Raw genomic sequence first — 17,969 nt, 5'->3', positions numbered from 1 at the left:
TCAGTCTCACTCGAGTGGGCGTCTCGGTTCTAAACTGGGTGGTGGACTCGGGAGTGTAAACTACATACACAACTCCAACTAAGTTCTTCTGTACACACCAGTACTGCACAATAAAAATAGTTAAAGAACAGTTAGCAATTCCGGTTGGCGATTCTGTCCCCAGGGGCCATCCCCACACCTGCCATGGGGAGAGCCACTAGGACGGTGGGCACCCATCTCCCTCCAAGAAAGGGAACTTCCGGATCCCAGCTCTTACCTCTGTCACTTTGGGTTGAAGTATTAACGCTTCAGGACTCATTCGAGGGATGTCTATGTGGATCTGCAGATGGAGGAGAAAGACACATGTATGTTAAAAGATGCTGAACAGCATGACAGGCATTATGATTAGAGGGTGATGCTTAATAACGGCAACGGATTTGCTCCGGGTCTCGCTCTGCTCTCTCTGAGAAGACAAGTTCTGTGTCACGTGTTCTCCCGTGGAGGAGAGGCAGGTTCCGTCTGCCTGGGCCCCCCTCCCCGCCCCCGGTCCTGTCCCGACAGGCTTGTTCCACGCTTTCCAACCCAGTGGCGGCTGCGTGATTAGGAGCAGAGCAGGCCCTCGGCTGTGCAGTAACAGGATCCACAGCAACTAGCAAACATTGATTTCCAGCCTCTGACACGGGGAGCGACTCAAGCACATCAACAGTGTACAAGCGTTCAACTGGGACGGCTTCTTCTTCGAATCCCGGCCACAGTTTTCTCCACTTTACAAAATCCTTGGGGGACCCAGGGCACTTTTCAGAGGACGCATTTAAAAACCTCTGGTGGAATCAGCCGATCGCCGCCTGACCACCACCTGACATGAGAGTCGTGACAAAGTCCCCCACACCGCGGAGCAGCACAGCTGCGGGTTCAAGACGCGACCAAGTACGGTCGTTCAGGGCTTGAGCTGGCATCCAGGCCGGCCCTCAACGCCCTACACGAGCACCCCACAGCGGCCAACGCCATCACCATCCCCACGCAACCCAGGAAAATGGCCCGAACAGGCCGAGGGAAGGCGTGCACATCTTAACGCCGTGGGGAGCCTACGATTCAGGTTCATCCCCCGTCCTTGCCCGTGACCACGAGGGTTCTGAGATCCACAGGGCCTGGGAGTCTCCTCACTCTGCCTCGCCAGCACCGTGGCCTTGGGTCCCTCACCAGGCTCTGGGGCTCAGCATCCTCGCCTATTAGACACCTGCCACGTCCCTCAAAGGGCTACTGGGGAAGATCCAACAGGAAGGTGGACCAACAGCCCCCAGAGCTCCATCAGCTGCACGGCTCTGAGACGTGGGAATTGTTTTTGCACTCACAGGTTCCCGCCTGAGCTCTTCCCTCAGGGGAGAACCTGGAAATCAGCTGCCCATCAGTGGTACCAAGGGAGGGGATGAGATTGCTCAGGGTACGAGCTGGGCCAGGGGCCAGCAGACTGAAGGGCTGAGGGAGCGTGGACAATGAGGCGGCAGGGAGAGTGAGAAGGACAGTTAGAGAGGAGAGGAGGAGGCATCAGAGAAGGCAAGAAATAAGCATTCTCAAGCCCACCGAGCAACGCGGGGAGGGATCTAGCAAGCTGAGGGAAGGAGGCCTGGACGGGGAGGACAGGAGGGAACATTCCAGGCTGGTGGGGTCGGAAGGCTGCAGCTGGCCACTAGCGGGAGCCCTGAACCTTCTCAGCCTTTGACCAGGGCGTCCCCTAGGGTCGCCCTCAGAGCACTGATCACATGCCATCAGAGTCACGTGGGCACGCGTCTGTCCCCGGCACGCCGAGGGCCAGCACGGCCCACATGACAGAAGAGCTGCCCGTCGTGCGTTCGCTGGGGGACAGGATGGTGCACACCAGCAGCGGCTCTGTGTGCCCCGCCCCCCATACAGGACTGAGCCGGTCGGGCGGCCACGCAGTCTGCAGAACCCGCAGAGCGGGGAGGACACACAGATGAACCTTTAGCTCTGACCGACTCTGTGTGCTGTGGATGGGACATCTTCACCCAAAGAGTAAACACAGAACTCAAATGAACAGAGGACAGAAAAAGGACAGGGAAGCAGACAGGGGACCCTGGCCCCCTGCGGCCTCCCAGTGCTGTGGGAAGGCCAGGCCACACCCCTCGGGGCAGACGGCCGGCTAAGGTCAGTTCATGGGTCAAACACCGTGAGCGGGCAGCGGGGAGAGACCAGGGTGCCCAAGCCCCAAACCCAGGCCGGCTCCACCTTGAGCTAAACAGAGCGCCTGAAACGGCCGCGCCAGGACGGCTCAGGGCCCACCTCCAAGAGGCGTGTGTGCGCAGCACAAAGCGAGCAGGCCCACGGGAGACACTGCCACAGCTTCCACTGCTCAATTATAGTAATGGAGGAACATGTGGGGGACTCACAGTAACACAGGAGCTTTTTATTACCTGTCACAGTAATGAATAAAGATATATGCAACCCATTTTTAATTAACTTTCCCTCAAGAAATTCATAATAGAATGCAGCCTGGTAAATCTTGCTGATAGACGCTCGTGCCATCCTTTGGGCGTCTTTTTTTGGAATAAAAACCAGCAAAGTGACTTCCCTGGTGGCGGAGCAGTTAAGAAACCACCTGCCAATGCAGGGGACACAGGTTCGAGCCCTGGTCCGGGAAGATCCCACGTGCTGCGGACCAACTAAGCCCGTGCACCACAACTACTGAGCCTGCACTCTAGAGCCCGTGAGCCACAACTACTGAGCCTGCGTGCCACAACTACTGAAGCCCACGCGCCTAGAGCCCATGCTCCACAACAACAGAAGCCACCGCAACGAGAAGCCCGCACACCGAACGAAGAGTAGCCCCCACTCGCTGCAACTAGAGAAAGCCCGAGCGCAGCAACAAAGACCCAACGCAGCCAAAAGTAAATAAATAAATTTAAAAAAAAAAAACCACACACAGCAAAAATACATGCAACACAATACCAAATGTACCCATTCCCTAAAACCAGTGAAGTGGAAAAACAAACCAGGTAAGCTAGTATTTCCCTAATCCAATCCAAATGCGATCTGTATCACGAATCAGTTTCCCAGAGTGACGGGTGGCAGCACCGTGTGGCCTGGGAGCCACCCAGGTGGGAGACAGAGGACAAGCCCCAGTGTGGGCCGCAGGGGCCAGACGCAGAGAAGGCCCCGCCCTGGGAGGTGACGGAAGCGGGTCCCCGGCCCCATCTCCCCCCGCCCCCAAACGAGTCACTCTTCCTGCAGAGCTGCCACGTGTCTGTGTGGGGAAGATGCCTTTCAGCAATCCATTTAACTTAAAGAACCTGTGGTCAGCAATCAGCGCTAAGGCCTGTCTTGGACCTTTTGACAGCGCTACACCAAACTGACAAGGAGATGTGGGTATCCCACATCTGAGGGGGAAAAATTCGGCAACTCTCATCCACCTAGAGGTCGGGTTTCCAAGAGGAAATACTCCATACTGACACGCATCAGGGAAATCAGAAGTTCATGTCAGGATACGAGGCAGTGCTACCCATTCCTAACCACCAAAAGGTGGTTCAACTGCAGCACAAACCATTCTGAATTCTCACAAATTACAAAGACGAGAATTATAAAGGCTTCGAGGGATTCTAACAGCAAATTCTGGATACACCATGAACCATAAATCAATTTTAAGTATCTTTCCCATCATGCACACCATCAACTGACTATTCAAGAAGCCATAATTATACCCATTTTGTATTAAACTAAACAGCAGACTTATAAGCTGGCTACACCTCTGCCATGGACTGAACTGTGTGTCCCCAGAACCAAGCCGAGCAGCACGGCTCCCCTCGACCTACATCACGTCCCTGACAGCAGCAGAAGACAGCGCCCACGGGGCCCAGGGGACTCACACGTCTGACCCGACCCAGACAAATGTGTGCTCCTGACCTTCTGGTGAGACGGCCGCTCGCTGAGTCACAAGACACCCTCCACCCAGGGCGGGGCGGGGGTCGGCGGGGAGGATCTCAGTGCACGGCGAGGGGTCTGGGCTACCTGTTCTGTGGCTCCAATTAAGAGCCCCCTTCCCACTTTTGCAGAAGGAACTGGAGATGCGCAAGGTGCTAGCATCAGCGGGAATTCACCATTATTTGCTTTCAAGTTTATTTCTTTACTAGAAAATAAAGATCTGTGACCCAATCAGGAACTTACCAGATAAACCATTTCCTCCAAGAAGACAGACGTCACCGAGTGGCTCAAGTGACAAGAAAAAGAAGAAGTATCCCCACCTGTCTGTATGTGTCCTGGTGAACTTCATCCGTCCTAGAATCATAATAGTGATCAATAAAAGCAAAATATTCTTTCTGTTTTCTTTGGAGCGTGGCTGGTCTTCGGTCTACGTTGGCAGGAAGGTAACCCTGTGTGAGAAAAAACAAACAAGAAAAGTACATACGGTTAATGGTAATTCCTGGAGTCTCTGTGAGAAAGAAGTTTGTAATCAAAAGGCTCACATCTTTTTTTTTTTTTTTTTTTTTTGCGGTACGCGGGCCTCTCACTGTTGGTGGCCTCTCCCGTTGCGGAGCACAGGCTCCGGACGCGCAGGCTCAGCGGCCATGGCTCACGGGCCCAGCTGCTCCGCAGTACGTGGGATCCTCCCAGACCGGGGCGCGAACCCGCGTCCCCTGCATCGGCAGGCGGACTCTCAAGCACTGCGCCACCAGGGAAGCCCCGAAGGCTCACATCTTAAACGAGCTTGGCGCTCTGAAATCTGACACAGCGGGGAGGACAAATGAGTTGTGAAGAAAGAGACACAAAGAAAAGCAGTGAGCCGAGCCCCATGGAAGTATCACTCCCAGCCGCACTCCATGGGGTCTGGGCTCAGGCGTCTGCAGCCTCCACCGAGGTGATGGAACTCCACCTGCAGCCGTACAGGAGTGGGCCGGAGCCGGCGCAGCAGGCTGGCATTTACCGCGCTCATCTAGAGCACAGCTGAGAGATGAAAGCCCCTTCTCTAAATGCCTTGGACACCACGGAGAGCTCAGAAGTGTGTAGGCCCTACAACCATACATGTGTGTGTGTGTGTCCACGTACACACATACGCATGCATATATACACATACACGTGCGTGTGCGTGTGTGTGTGTGTCCACGTACACACATACGCATGCATATATACACATACACGTGCGTATGCGTGTGCGTGTGTGTGTGTGTGCACGTACACACATACGCATGCATATATACACATACACGTGCGTATGCGTGTGCGTATGCGTGTGCGTGTGCGTGTGTGTGTGTGTACGCACACATATGTGTAAATTCTCACGCACATTTTCTCCTCTCTCCAAAGACTCCTGGGCTCTGGCAGCCGCAGGCCCAATACAGACTCAGAAAGGGTCCGGCAGGCAGCAAAGGGTGGCCGTGAAGAGCCCAGACTCCTGTCTTACATTTTCTACTTTTCAGTCAACATTACCACCACACCAGGGATAAAACAGAAGGTGCCTCTTTTCAGGAAACGGTTCCATGACATCTGACAAAGGGGCACAGCCATGCGACAGCTGCCCCCGTGAAGAATGGAGCAGTGTCATCGCCCCAAAACCGCCCCAGTGCCCTCTGCGGTCCCCCCACCCCCTCTTCCCCACAGGTCGCGGCTGCCGCCCTAGAATCACCCGTAAGTGGAATCATGTGGACCTGTGCCTGGGGGCAAGGTTTCCTTCACTCGGCCTGCTGGCTTCTTTTTAACTGAAGTATAGTTGATTTACAGTGTTGTATTAATTTCTGCTGTACAGCAGTGACTCAGTTATACACCTATAGACACTCTTTTTTTATATTCTTTTCCACTATGGTTTATCCCAGGAGAATGGCTCTAGTTCCCGGTGCTCAACAGTAGGACCTTGTTGTTTATCCATTCTATATGGAATAATCTGCATCCACCAACCCCAAACTCCCAGTCCTTCCCTCCCCGCCGCCCCCCTTGGCAACCACAAGTCTGATCTCTACGTCTGTGAGTTTGTTTCTGTTTTGTAGATAAGTTCATTTGCGCCATATTTTAGATTTCAACAGACGAATGGATAAAGAAGATGTGGTACATATATGCAATGGAATACTACTCAGCCATAAAAAAGAACGAAATAATGCCATTTGCAGCAACGTGGATAGACCTAGAGATGATCATACAAGTGAAGTAAGTCGGAAAGGGAAAGACAAATGCCGTATGATAGCCTGCTGTCTTCTGAGATTCTTTCAGGAACCAACAGTGGCCTCCTCTTTCTCCCCAGGTGGAATTTCCAGGGTACGGCTATTTACCAGTTTGTTAAGCCATTCACTCTTTGCTGATCATTTGAGCTGTTTCTAGTTTGGGGTTATTTTAAATAACGCTTGTCATAAATATTCTTGCACAAGATTTTTATGAATATACAGTTTGATTTCTCCTGGGTAAATACCCAGGAGCAGAGTTACTGGGTCACAATGTAGGTGTATGTTTAGTTTTCTAAGACACTGCCAGATCCTCTCCCAGAAGGATGATACCATTTTCCATCCCAGCTAACAATGTCTGAGAATCTCAGACGTTCCACAGCCTCCCTGACACTCAGTATTGTCAACCTCTAATATCAGTCACTCTGTCGAGGGCTTCTAATTTCATTTCCCGAATGATTCATGATGTTGAGCGTCTGTTCACAAACTCTTCTGCCACTGCTTCTCTTCTCTGGTGAAACGTCTGTTCACATCTTTTGCCCAGTTTTCTATTCAGTTGCTTGTCTTCTTAGTGAGTTTTATGAGTGCTGTATACATTCGAGACGCGAGTCTTTCTGTCAAATATATGCACTGTGATTATACTCTCCTAGCCTGTGGCTTGCCTTTTTATGTCTCAAACAACAGAAGTTTCACATTTTCATGAAGTCCAATGGACAAAGATTTTCTTTTATATTTAGTGGTCCTTGCGTCCCTTGTAAGAAGTGTTTTCTCCTTGCTTTCTTCCTAACGTTTAAAGCCTATCCCTCGAGTGTCCCTTCAACGTCACTCCCTCCAGAGGCTAGACCTGACCCTTGAAGAGGCTGCTCACACAGCGCCCCAGCAGCACCTGGCACGAGGCTCTGCAGAGCCAGCCCCTCACTGTGCCAGCCACATGGCAGGCACCCAAGTTTTCACTGAGTGCATTCATGTGTGAGTGAGAAATGAACCAATACATCCCCTGCAGTGCTTTCTGCGTTTTAAAGCACTTTCACATCCCAAGTCAACGTCACTGTGCTTACTGCTAAACATCTATGCATCCTTTGTTCAAACAGAGCCCTGAAGAGCCTCTGGGAACTGCGTCTTCCTAGTCTCAACCCATGTGCCACCTGAAGGTGGGTAATCCCCTTCCTTCAGGACAGGTCTTGATGGGCTAATAAGCTAAACAGCTACACCATCCCACCAGCCAGTGACCGGCAGGCTCAGGGGTAAAGGGGGGACCCGATGCAGGCACAAAAGCCAGGCCCGGGGCCTTCTTTGCTGCTGCTTGTGAATCAAAGAGAATGTGCACAGTCTGGAGCTGCAGCGGCCACTCTGTGACCACGAGGGAGAACCACGAGCTGCAGGTCCACCATGAAGAGCTGACTCAAGAAGAGCTGAGCTCAGTCGCCTTGATGATGAAATCAACCTAAGTCCAGCCGCATCTTCTCAGCTGTGTGAGCACACGCATCCCCTTTAGTTCTCTAAGGCATCTCCATTAGCAGTTGTTCTGTATTACAGATTACACACTCATGCACATTTGTTTTATCACATTTGGATCACAGCATTTAAACTTTTTAATAAACTTGTACTGAAACATAACGTGCGTGTGCACGTGCGCTCCCAAAAAGTGTGTGTGAATGATCGTAGATTGAACCTGTCTCAGGGCCCTTTGGGAGGCTTCCAACCACTGACCCTTACCTCCTGATCTGGTGTCAGAGGTACCTCCCTGACTCCTGACACCTGGATAAATTCTGCCTATTTCTGAACTTCATATACATAGAATCTTTTTTTGGCTCGTTGCTTAAACTCAGCATTATGTTTGAAAAATTCATTCATTTTGTAACACAAAAACAGTAGTTAATTTTCACTGTTGTGGGACTTCCCTGGTGGTCCACTGGTAAAGAATCCGCCTTCCAACGCAGGGGACGCGGGTTCGATCCCTGATCGGGGAACTAAGATCCCATATGTCACGGGGCAACTAAGCCCACGTGCCACAACTACTGAGCCTGCATGCCTCAACTAGAGAGAGAAAACCCGCATGCCACAACTACAGAGAAGCCGGCACACCGCAACGAAGATCCCACGTGCCGCAACTAAGACCTGACATAGCCAAAAATAAAAAAACAATACAATAAAAAAATTTTCACTGTTGCATAATATCTCCATGTACAAAATCCGTCTGTTAACAGACATCTGGGTTGCTACCAGGTTTTTGGGATAAACACTCTTGTACCTGCCTTTTATAATGCACGATGCACATTTTGTTAAGTATATACCTGGGAACAGAACTGCTAGGTGGGCATACCTCTGACAGGTTTTGCTAAAGAATCTTCCAAAGCAATTATACTCCCATTCGGAGCGCATGGGAACGCCCACTGCCCTACATCCTTACCAACACTTGGTATCAGACATCTTTTCATTTTGGCCATCCCGACGGGTTCACGGAGGTAGCTATCAGAATGCAGTTTTCACCTGCATCTCCAGTGGATTGAAGGATGCCGTGCACGTCATCTGAGTGCAGCCCCTTTCCCTCCCCTGTCAGGTGGTCCCCCTCTCTCCTCCTGATGCATAAGCACCTGCCACATGTAGTCTGACGTGAGCCCTGTTGCAAGCATCTCCTCCTCGTCCCCATGGTTTGCCTTTTCTCCCTACTAGGGATGTCTTTGGATGAAGAGAAGTTCCTGACTTTAACGAAGCCCAATTTACTTTTAATGACTAGTCCTTTTGAAGGAAATTTCCTCTCCAACATTCCGTGCTTATGTATCTCAACTTCAAATCATGACCGTATTACCGCTGTCACGTCGTATTGTTCCACTACAGGAGTCGGCAAATGCCAGCCCACTGCCCATTTCTATAAACAGAACTTTGGCAGCACACAGCCACGCCCGTTTGCTCACGTGTATGGCTGCACACAACCGAGGTAGAGCTGAGTGGTCGGAAAGAGACCATGTGACCCACTGAAACACGTGCTGAAACACTTGCTCTGCAGCCCTTTACAGAAAAAGCTTGCCAACCCCTGCTCTAAAACCACTGATCCCCAAGGCTGCATAGCCTTCCACCATATATATTTCTTTATACGGATTTCTATTTAACCTTTCCTCGATTTCTGAACGTTCTGACAACTTCCAATTGTCCAGTATTCTACAATACGTGGCCGTGAGCAGTAATATTTCTACAAGTGCATCGTTAGCTCCAAGGGATACGGGCTACATTTAAGGCTCCTGATGCCTTTTTTTCCAAGTGACGCTGCCAGGAGGTGTAGCAATTTACATCCCAGCAGCCTGGGCACAAGGTGTCACCTGCCCTCCACCTTCTCCAACAGCAAGGAGAAGCCCCCATGGAGAACACCTGCCCTCACACGGCTTCAACTGATTACCGTTGGTCGGAAAGGGGCCCATTCCCAGAGCAGCAGGTCCATCTGACAATACATGAGAGTCAGATAGTGAGCAGCCCTACTACCGAGGAAAGGAGTGGCCGCGGTTCCCACCTGCCTCTATTTTCTGGTCAAGTGAGGCATGTGTGTTCCAAAGAGCAGACCGCCTCACGGAGTTACACCAGCGCCAAAAACAGACGGGAGCCCCGCAGTGTGGACGGAAGTGCCGGGCCCGCCCGCAGAGCCTCCACGTGCCAGCCGGCAAAGCTGAGCGGCTCAGGACGCGGCCTCTGCAGCCAGCACCACCTGGAACATGCCGGCCTGGGGGGGCCCCAGCACAGAGCCCCCTTCCTGCTGGGCTCCCAGCCCTGCCCCCCCGAGGGAAGTCACAGCTTCAGAGAATCCGTGTGGGACCAGGGGCGTCGGCCACGCCCAGGCTGGCCTCACTGCCATGTCAAGTCTCTGTCACCTCCTGGAGAGTAACGATTTCCAGGGTTTACTTCTTTTTCTTTGTCCTAAAACTGCCACAGTCACGGGTGACTGTGTAGCTCTTCACCAGGCGACACACAGACCTGCCTCTAACCCTCGCCGGCGCACACAGGCCGACGCCAACCCTGTTCCCAGGTGAGGAAAAGGGCCCCAGAGGCACGCAGACCTGGTGGGGGACTGAAGGCAAAGCCGGCCCACCTGAGGCCCCACCTGCTCGGGGCCACCTGGCTTCGTTCACAGAAGCAGGGACCGAGTCCCCCGCCACCACGTTGCCACACACACACGTCCCGACAGCACCGGGATGCAGGGATGCTGCGGCGGCCGGCTGCCGGTGGACCAGGCCCTGCTTCTCTCCCCACCCGTCAGGCCATCCCTGCACGCCTGCCAGCGCTGCTGTGGGAAAGAAGGACCGGACCGCCCAGCACCGCGCCCCAGGGCCCCTGCCCCCTCTCAGTGTGCTCGCGCCTACCCTCCCGCCCGCCCGGCCCAGCCCTCCCCAGCTCGCAGCCGGGGGACACTCTCCCCTCCCCTTCCCTCACTCACCCTGGCTCGTGGCCCCTCTGAGTTCGCTGCTCCCTCTGCCCGGGGCCCTTCTCCTCTGCATCAGGGTCAGCAAACTACCACCCACAGGCCACGTCCAGCCCACAGGATACTCTGTCGGTAAAATGTTATGGGAACTCGGCTGTGCACCTTCGTGTACAGGAGGATCTTTCAGCTCCGAGGACAGGCCGCAGCGCGGACGGCAGGAGCCACGGCGCCTGGAACGGAACCTGCCGGGCCTGATGAAGCCGCCCGCCCTCCTCCTGCCCCTCTGCAGGGCCAGCTCCCACACGCTCGGTCTGGGCTCCAGGCTCGGGCGCCGCCTTGGCCCTTCCACAGGAGCGGCCCCTCCTCTCGGCATCGGGGCCGAGGACGCTGCTAGTCTCTGCTGCTTACCCTCAACGTCCAAGCACGGCTCCAGGCAGCGGGGCCGCCTGGTCTGCACCGCGTCCCGAGGGCCCACGCGCTGCTGGAGTTGGTACATCCCTCTCCAAAGAACCCAGGAACCTGGACGCGCTGCCCCAGACCCTGCGTGGCCACGTCCCTCCCCCCCACCCAAGTGCCTGCTCACAGGTGTCGCCCCGGCCGCCGACCTCACCCTCAGAATCCCCCCTACTTTTTGCTCGCGTTCTGTTCTGTAGCACTCAGCTCCTTGGAAGATACTGCGAAGTTTACTTGTTGCGTTTACTGCTTGTGTCATCCCACGAGAACGCCAGCTCCACCGGGGCAGGAACCGTCACCCCTTTTGTTCACAGACAGCCCCCAAGGGCTCAGGATACTGTCTGTACACAACAGACGCTCCATAGATACTTGGTGGATGAACAAATGATGTCAACAGATGTGCAAGGACACCATCACGCCCAAGGAGCGCCCCCGCCCTGGGGGCTGGGGAGGACGTGTCTAAGCTAATTGATGAGAAGTAGGGCTGTGCTGGCCCAGTACTGCTCTGGGTTGGGTTTGGTGATGCAGGAGAGGATGGAGGTGGAGAGGGACAGACACAGACGCCCTGAGAAAGGTGACGGAGCCGCATGGAGCACACAGGGCAGCATGTCCTGGCTGGCCCTGGGCAAGCTCGAAACAGCCTGGCACAGGAGAGGCATGGACGTGTGTGCCAGGCCAGGGCAGTGGGGCCAGCCCGGTGTCAGCCGGGGTCAGAGTGGACAGCCTTATGCAGATCACCTGCAGTGCCACCAAAGGATTCTTAGTGAATGTGAACGAGTACCCAGAAATTCTCGCCACCCCAAACGTTAACTAACGTACCAAAACAACTCCTAAAAGGCAAGGGTATCAAAACGGGGACACGGGCAATAAAAAACCCCACACATATTCCTGACGTTCCCGTTCCTAAAGGAAAACACACATATGCAAGTTGAGGCCCCTAGGTAATTAAGCAAGACTGGAAATTATGCAAATGAAATATATTCAAGTATGCACTGAATTTTAAATTACAGAAAACTTAATTGCTGTATTAGCATGCTATAAAAACACTAATCATAAATGTAAAACAATGCATGCATATACTTATATCAAAATTGTCCCGGTGACACAAACATCAAATCGCTCCCTCCTGCTGGGTTCACGTGCAAACTCACCTCAATATATTGAAAGAAGGAAAGATGATACCAGAGTTTCACTGATCATTTCTAACCATACTACTGACTAGCATAAATGTCAAGTGTTTACTTTGTTTCTGTTCAATGTTTCTGAAATAGTTTTTGTTTTTTGTTTTTTTTTGTGTGGTACGCGGGCCTCTCACTGTTGTGGCCTCTCCCGTTGCGGATGGAGCACAGGCTCCGGACGCGCAGGCTCAGCAGCCATGGCTCACGGGCCCAGCCGCTCTGCGGCATGTGGGATCTTCCCGGGCCGGGTCACGAACCCGTGTCCCCTGCATCGGCAGGCGGACTCTCAACCGCTGCACCACCAGGGAAGCCCCTGAGATGGTTATTTTTAAGAGTCAAAAATATGATTTTCTACAGCACTAATTTTTTAAAATTTTTTAAACTTTTATTTTATATTGGAGTATAGTTGATTAACAATGCTGTGTTAGTTTCAGGTGTACAGCAAAGTGATTCAGTTATACATATACATGTATCCATTCTTTTTCAAGTGCTTTTCCCATTTAGGTTATTACAGAATATTGAGCAGAATTCCCTGTGCTATACAGCAGGTCCTGTCTGGTTATCTGTTTTAAATAAATCAGTGTCTACAGGATTAATTTTTAAAAGTTACTGCACGGCTTGGATGGAATTTCAATGTCAACCAGCGTCAGTGGTGGTTTAATGGAAAGTTCCAGAGCATGTGTTAGCTCTCCATAAGTGACCAGAGCCAAGTTTCCCATCTTTCTTCATTAAAGCAGCATTTCCTACTCATCAGTTAAGAACAGTACTCGTCCACGAGCCACCAGGATGGTGTTAACGACAAATCTTGAACGTGTCGGGAAAGTCATTTGTTAGCCAGGTCTTGAACTAGATTCATATTCAAGTTCAGCTGCGGTTGGTGGTCTTTCTAAACTGGACAGAGCGTAAATTCTTCCCGATCCTGGGTTCAACTCTTGATCCTGGACACCGAGGGGACTGGGACACCCACCTCCGCCCCGGCAGCTGAGCCCCGGACCGCACGACCTGGCTGAGTCAGGCCCAGCCGCTCCCCCGCCCAGCACCTCCGCCCAGGTGCGCTGCCCTCAGCGTCCTGTCTGCCAGCGGGCTCGGGGGTGCCCTGCCCTGTCCCACGTGGGGCCAGAGTGTCCTGGAGCAGCAGTCACCAACCCCGGGCCCGCCTGAGAACCCCTAGGGAACCCAGATAGCAGCATTTCCCAAGCTGCCCAGGCGACACGAATGTGGACCCAGAATGGAAAGCCACAAAAGGTCAAGAGGTGACCTGAAACCGCCACGTCCCTGCTGCCCAGCCTGGGGTGGGCGCTCAGCAGACCCCGAGTCACAGCGAGCCGGAGGCGGTACCAAGCCTGACGCCTCAGTCCACCCAAGGCTCGGATCTGTTTCATGGGCCCAAACCTCAGGATCTGCGAGAGCTTCCCTCCCAGGAGAGAGGAGTGTCAGGCTGGGTGAGACCCTCAGAGACAGAGAACGACCGAGAGGCAGCCCTGACTGCAGAGACCCCTCCTCCACACACAGCCCGCCCCCGCGGCCTAGGCGCCCGCAGGGTTCTCTCCCCGCCGTCCCCGTGGCGCCCTTGGGCCTGGCGCTTGCACAGGGCCCAGCTGAGGGCAGACCCACGAGAAACATCTGCTGGACCAGGGCTGCGTGAGGGGCAGGGTTCACTGAGCGCCTGCGCTTCCTGCCACGGCCTGCCACGGGACACGTGCTGAGGCTGACCGCCGGGGAGCACCCGAGGCATGAGCGGAAGCCTCAGAAACAAGCCCCTGGGTCCGGTTTACAGGACAGGAGGCGACCGCGCCCACGGTCCACCTCCTTCCGCCTGTCCGCACCCGGGTCTGACCAACACCCCTCAACCCGCTGGGTTCCCTGCCCCCGGGTGCCCAGAGCCCCCTCCCTGCCCCCGTGGCTGCACCACGTGCGGCCCAGGAGCCCTGTAGGCTGGGGTGTCACCCCTGCTCGCCCGCACAGGCCTGGACTGTCAGTGAGCACAGTTCCAAAGCGCCCACCCTGGCTTTCTCCTCAACTGCCCGAGCCCCACCCACACCTGCAGCCCTGGACCCCCTCTCCCCCTCCTGTTCTCCCTGCCCCAGCTCTAACCCCCTTCCAAGGGGCACAGACCACCGCTTCCAGAGGAATCTCTCGCACATGCTTGGTCTGGCACACAGCAAGCACTCGATAAATGTTTGCAAAACAAGTGAAAAAGCAAAGAAAGAGAGCGGGAGATAGCGCACTGGGGACATGGGCTCCTGGGAAGATGGGCTCCTTTCCGTGCAGTGAGATCCAGCTCTGTCCTGGGGGCAGCAGAGGAAGGCAGGGACTCCACCCTGTTCCGCAGACCCCGTGAGGGATGGGACGTGGTCGTTTTCCCTTCCCTGCTACCTCCTGGCATCACACACAGTGCCTGAGACACGGAAAACGCTCGATAAATACTGATCAAATGAACGGATAAGCCAACCAATGGCCCCTGCAAGAGGCTCCTGGCTTCACCAGAAACGCAGCCCCCCAGCCCCCCACTTCAAGCCTTCAGGGTGTGGCCCCTGAGCGCCGGCCTCCCCTGGTTCCAGCTCCCCGTGCCTCCCCATCCCCTCCCTCGCCCAAGGGCTCAGCCTGCTGGTTCCTGGGGAGCTGGCTCACCTCGGCCTTGACTCCTGCTGGCCCTGCCTCTGCTGCGTGCCCCAGGCCACGTGACTCCTCATCTCCCTCTCCGGAGGAGTCCTGACACCCCCTTCGAGATGCCACAGAAGCATCCCACCTTCTCCAAGAAGCCCTGTCTGGCACTGCGTGAGTCTGCACTGCCCTGGAACGGCCCCCTCTTTCTTGGTGCCCCCACTTTGGAAGGACAGGGTCTGCTCATTGACCCCAACGCCCTTTTTTTTTTTTAACTCAGCCGTCAACGCAAGCCTAAGACAGTCAGAACTGCCCCACTCATCTCTGTCCTTTCCCCCCCACCTCTCACCCACCGCCACCACGTGCAGACCCTGGGAGTGAAGGCCTCCCCCCAGTACGTGTGCCCTCGGCACTTACACTGCTGCCCTCCTCTCGCCCACAGTGCCCGCCTGCATCCCATACATCCCACAGTCTGTGGTCCCCAGAGCAAACCCTGCTGCACCCCTGACCAAACCCAAGCACCCCAACCCACTGTGGTGGACTAGTGTCTAATTCCCCTCTGCTTCCGGGCAAAGGGCCCCTGTAATCAGTGGTGGTTAAGTGAATAAATGTGCGTGAGCAGGCTGGACTTTCTGTCACCTGCATCCGCAGCACTCCTGGTCACAGGCTCTCCCCACCTCCCCCCATCCCTTCAGATCAGCCAAGTGGAGCCTGTGCTATCTCCTCTTCTGCCCCTCTGTCCACTGAGTCCCAGCTGGCCCTTCTTCCAGGTCAATCACTGGGCAGCACATGAGGGGACCTAAACCATGACCCGCAGAGGCTGAGAACGAAAGGAAAGAGGACAGGACAACGTAATTCACGGAGGACTTTCCACCAGGTGCAGCACACCCTTAACAAAGACAAAACCGCAACAGAGGCTCTTAAAGGTATTTTCATCCAAACTTCCTGTACATTCGGAAAACTGGATACAAACGCTTAAAATAAAAAACACCAAACAACAAAAACATAAGCAATTGCAGTAGGTCTAATTTTAATTGCAAGAGAATATTTAGTCAATAAATATTCACCATTCAGAGCTGCATCTGCAATTAGGATTACGAGGTACTAAGCTGCAAATTTATCAAGACTCATTAGCGAGAAAGAGTCTTAAATACTGAAAGTCAGACGCAATTTAGAGTAAACTCTTAGGGTCCTTAGTAACTTAGCTCCAAAAATAATACAAAAAGGAAAGGGGAAGAAAGCTGTCAATAAACTATTCTGAAATTCTCAGCAGGGCCGAGCTCGCTTCTGACACGGGCTCAGGTGAAGCACCAGCACCCGAGCTTCCCCAGAAGCCTCCACGACCGGCAGCTCAGCACTAGGGGCGAGCAAGCCACAACTCCAGCCGCCATCACACCGACACAAACTGTTTCTAATGGCGTGGTTACTAACATTTAAAAAAATCCTCAAGCATACTTCCCTGTTTGGACCCTCAGAGTTGAAATAATTTTCTATGCCGGAACTTTTCTATACCACAGGTTTGGAGATACCACAAAGATTTAAAAACCAATAAGATCAGAGACAAAGAATACAGCCGCCATAAATTATGACTTACCCTCATTTTCTGCCAGCCTTGTCAAACCAAGCTTGAAATTAAGCAAAGGATGGGAAATGCCATCTTGGCCCCGGCAAAGGCCCAGATCACCGCGGCACAGACAGGGCACGTGACCGGGCCGGGAGCCTGGCCAGGCCAGGGGAGCCCGTCCTCGCGGGAGGAAGAGGCGCGGGCAGGTAGGCCCGGGGGGACTCACCGAGAGCAGCTTCCACGTGATGGCACGGACGGGCTTCGGGATCCCGGACCAGCTCAACTTCCGCAATTCTTCTGTTGACAGAAAAGAGACAGGAACAGGGTTACAAACAGCAAGCAAACCTTCCACTGTGTGGTAACGTCCTCCACCAGTTACTAGGGGGCAAAGAGCCCCGGACATGAAACCACGCTGAACCTAAATGATAAAAATTCCAGATACTGACTGTTCTCAACCCACTCTATTCAAGCAAAGCTAAACATGACCTGTTTACATTTAAATCTTAGCACGTGTTTGCTAAACACACCCCAGTGATCCTGGAGACACCGAGACAGGTGAGGTCCAGAGGACTCGGCTTCCTTCCACCCCTCCTTCCTTCCCACCCTCTTCCTTCCTTCTCTCTCTCTCTCTCACTCCCTCCCCCTCCCAACTTCACATCTTTCTTTCATCCCATGTCACTCTCACCACTTACTGTTTAAGAAGACCTACTGTGAGGTGTTTTTCCCAGGACTGGTTTTGAAAGACATTCCTTCACGGAGATACGCTTGTGTCTACACAGCACTGATAAGGATGTAGCGTATTACACACACCAAGGACAATCAAGTTTAAAGAGTACAAGTCACTGCTGCCCTAACGAACACCTATGGGGGCGGGGGGGGGGGGGTGTCACAGAGGGGCGGGGCTGGCAGGGGCAGAGGAGCCTGGACGAAGGGCAGGATGGGGCACAGCCTGGGCCAGGGGGGGTGGGACAAGGATAAGGGCCCCTGAATTCTGTCTGACCTGGGTCTCCTCCAGTGTCTCCATCACATGCCCTGAACGGCTAGAGAACACATTTCAATTTGTAGATAGATAACACTCAATGCCACAGAAACTGAAGTAATTATTTCTTTCCTTTAAGTTAGGAATCCACCATTAGGTCCTCCACCTAACAGCTCAGAGCTAATGATTAATACTAGGAATAAAAGAAATGATTAAAGAGAAGACTTTGGTAATATAATCAACAAAATACAAAGTCCTGGCATCTAATCTTTTTCCAATTACTAAAGTCTAAGTAAAACAAGTACAGAATAATTGGGCAACGTTACCAGCGATAACTTGCATTTTACGGCAATCTCAGAAAATATCAAATCTTCCCCAGTTCCCTAAGGATGTTATGAAAAGCAGGAACACCAATAACGCAATGTTTACCAATCATGTTCCCAGGGCCCCTCTGACTGCATGAGCCTGGCTTTCTGATGATCGTTTATGAAGAAAGCCGAGAGAAATCTCAGTCGTTAACGTTCTCTCTCTTCATGAAAGAAACTCATAAAAATGGTACCTTAAATAGACAGCATGAGACACAGTTCTGACGTTGTGTGAGCTCGGGTGTTTAAAAGAAGCTTTTTCATATATATTATTTGATCCT

The 17,969-nt window shown here is 53.2% G+C and overlaps 1 protein-coding gene across 1 annotated transcript in view; it reads right to left on the bottom strand.

Annotated features, from left to right (window-relative positions):
* TBC1D22A (TBC1 domain family member 22A) overlaps positions 1–17,969 on the bottom strand; it is a 314,758-nt gene that overhangs the window by 201,995 nt on the left and 94,794 nt on the right. The window contains exons 5-7 of the mRNA XM_082666699.1: positions 16,571–16,641; positions 4,233–4,361; positions 257–319 (exon numbers count right to left, since the gene is read on the bottom strand). Coding sequence (XP_082522825.1) covers positions 257–319; positions 4,233–4,361; positions 16,571–16,641 — 263 coding nt within the window. The remainder of the gene's footprint in view (positions 1–256; positions 320–4,232; positions 4,362–16,570; positions 16,642–17,969) is intronic.

This window comes from Grampus griseus (assembly GCF_964374135.1).
Source record: "Grampus griseus genome assembly, chromosome: 11".
Lineage (NCBI taxonomy): Eukaryota > Metazoa > Chordata > Mammalia > Artiodactyla > Delphinidae > Grampus > Grampus griseus.
This window is presented reverse-complemented; position numbering and strand designations above follow the sequence as displayed.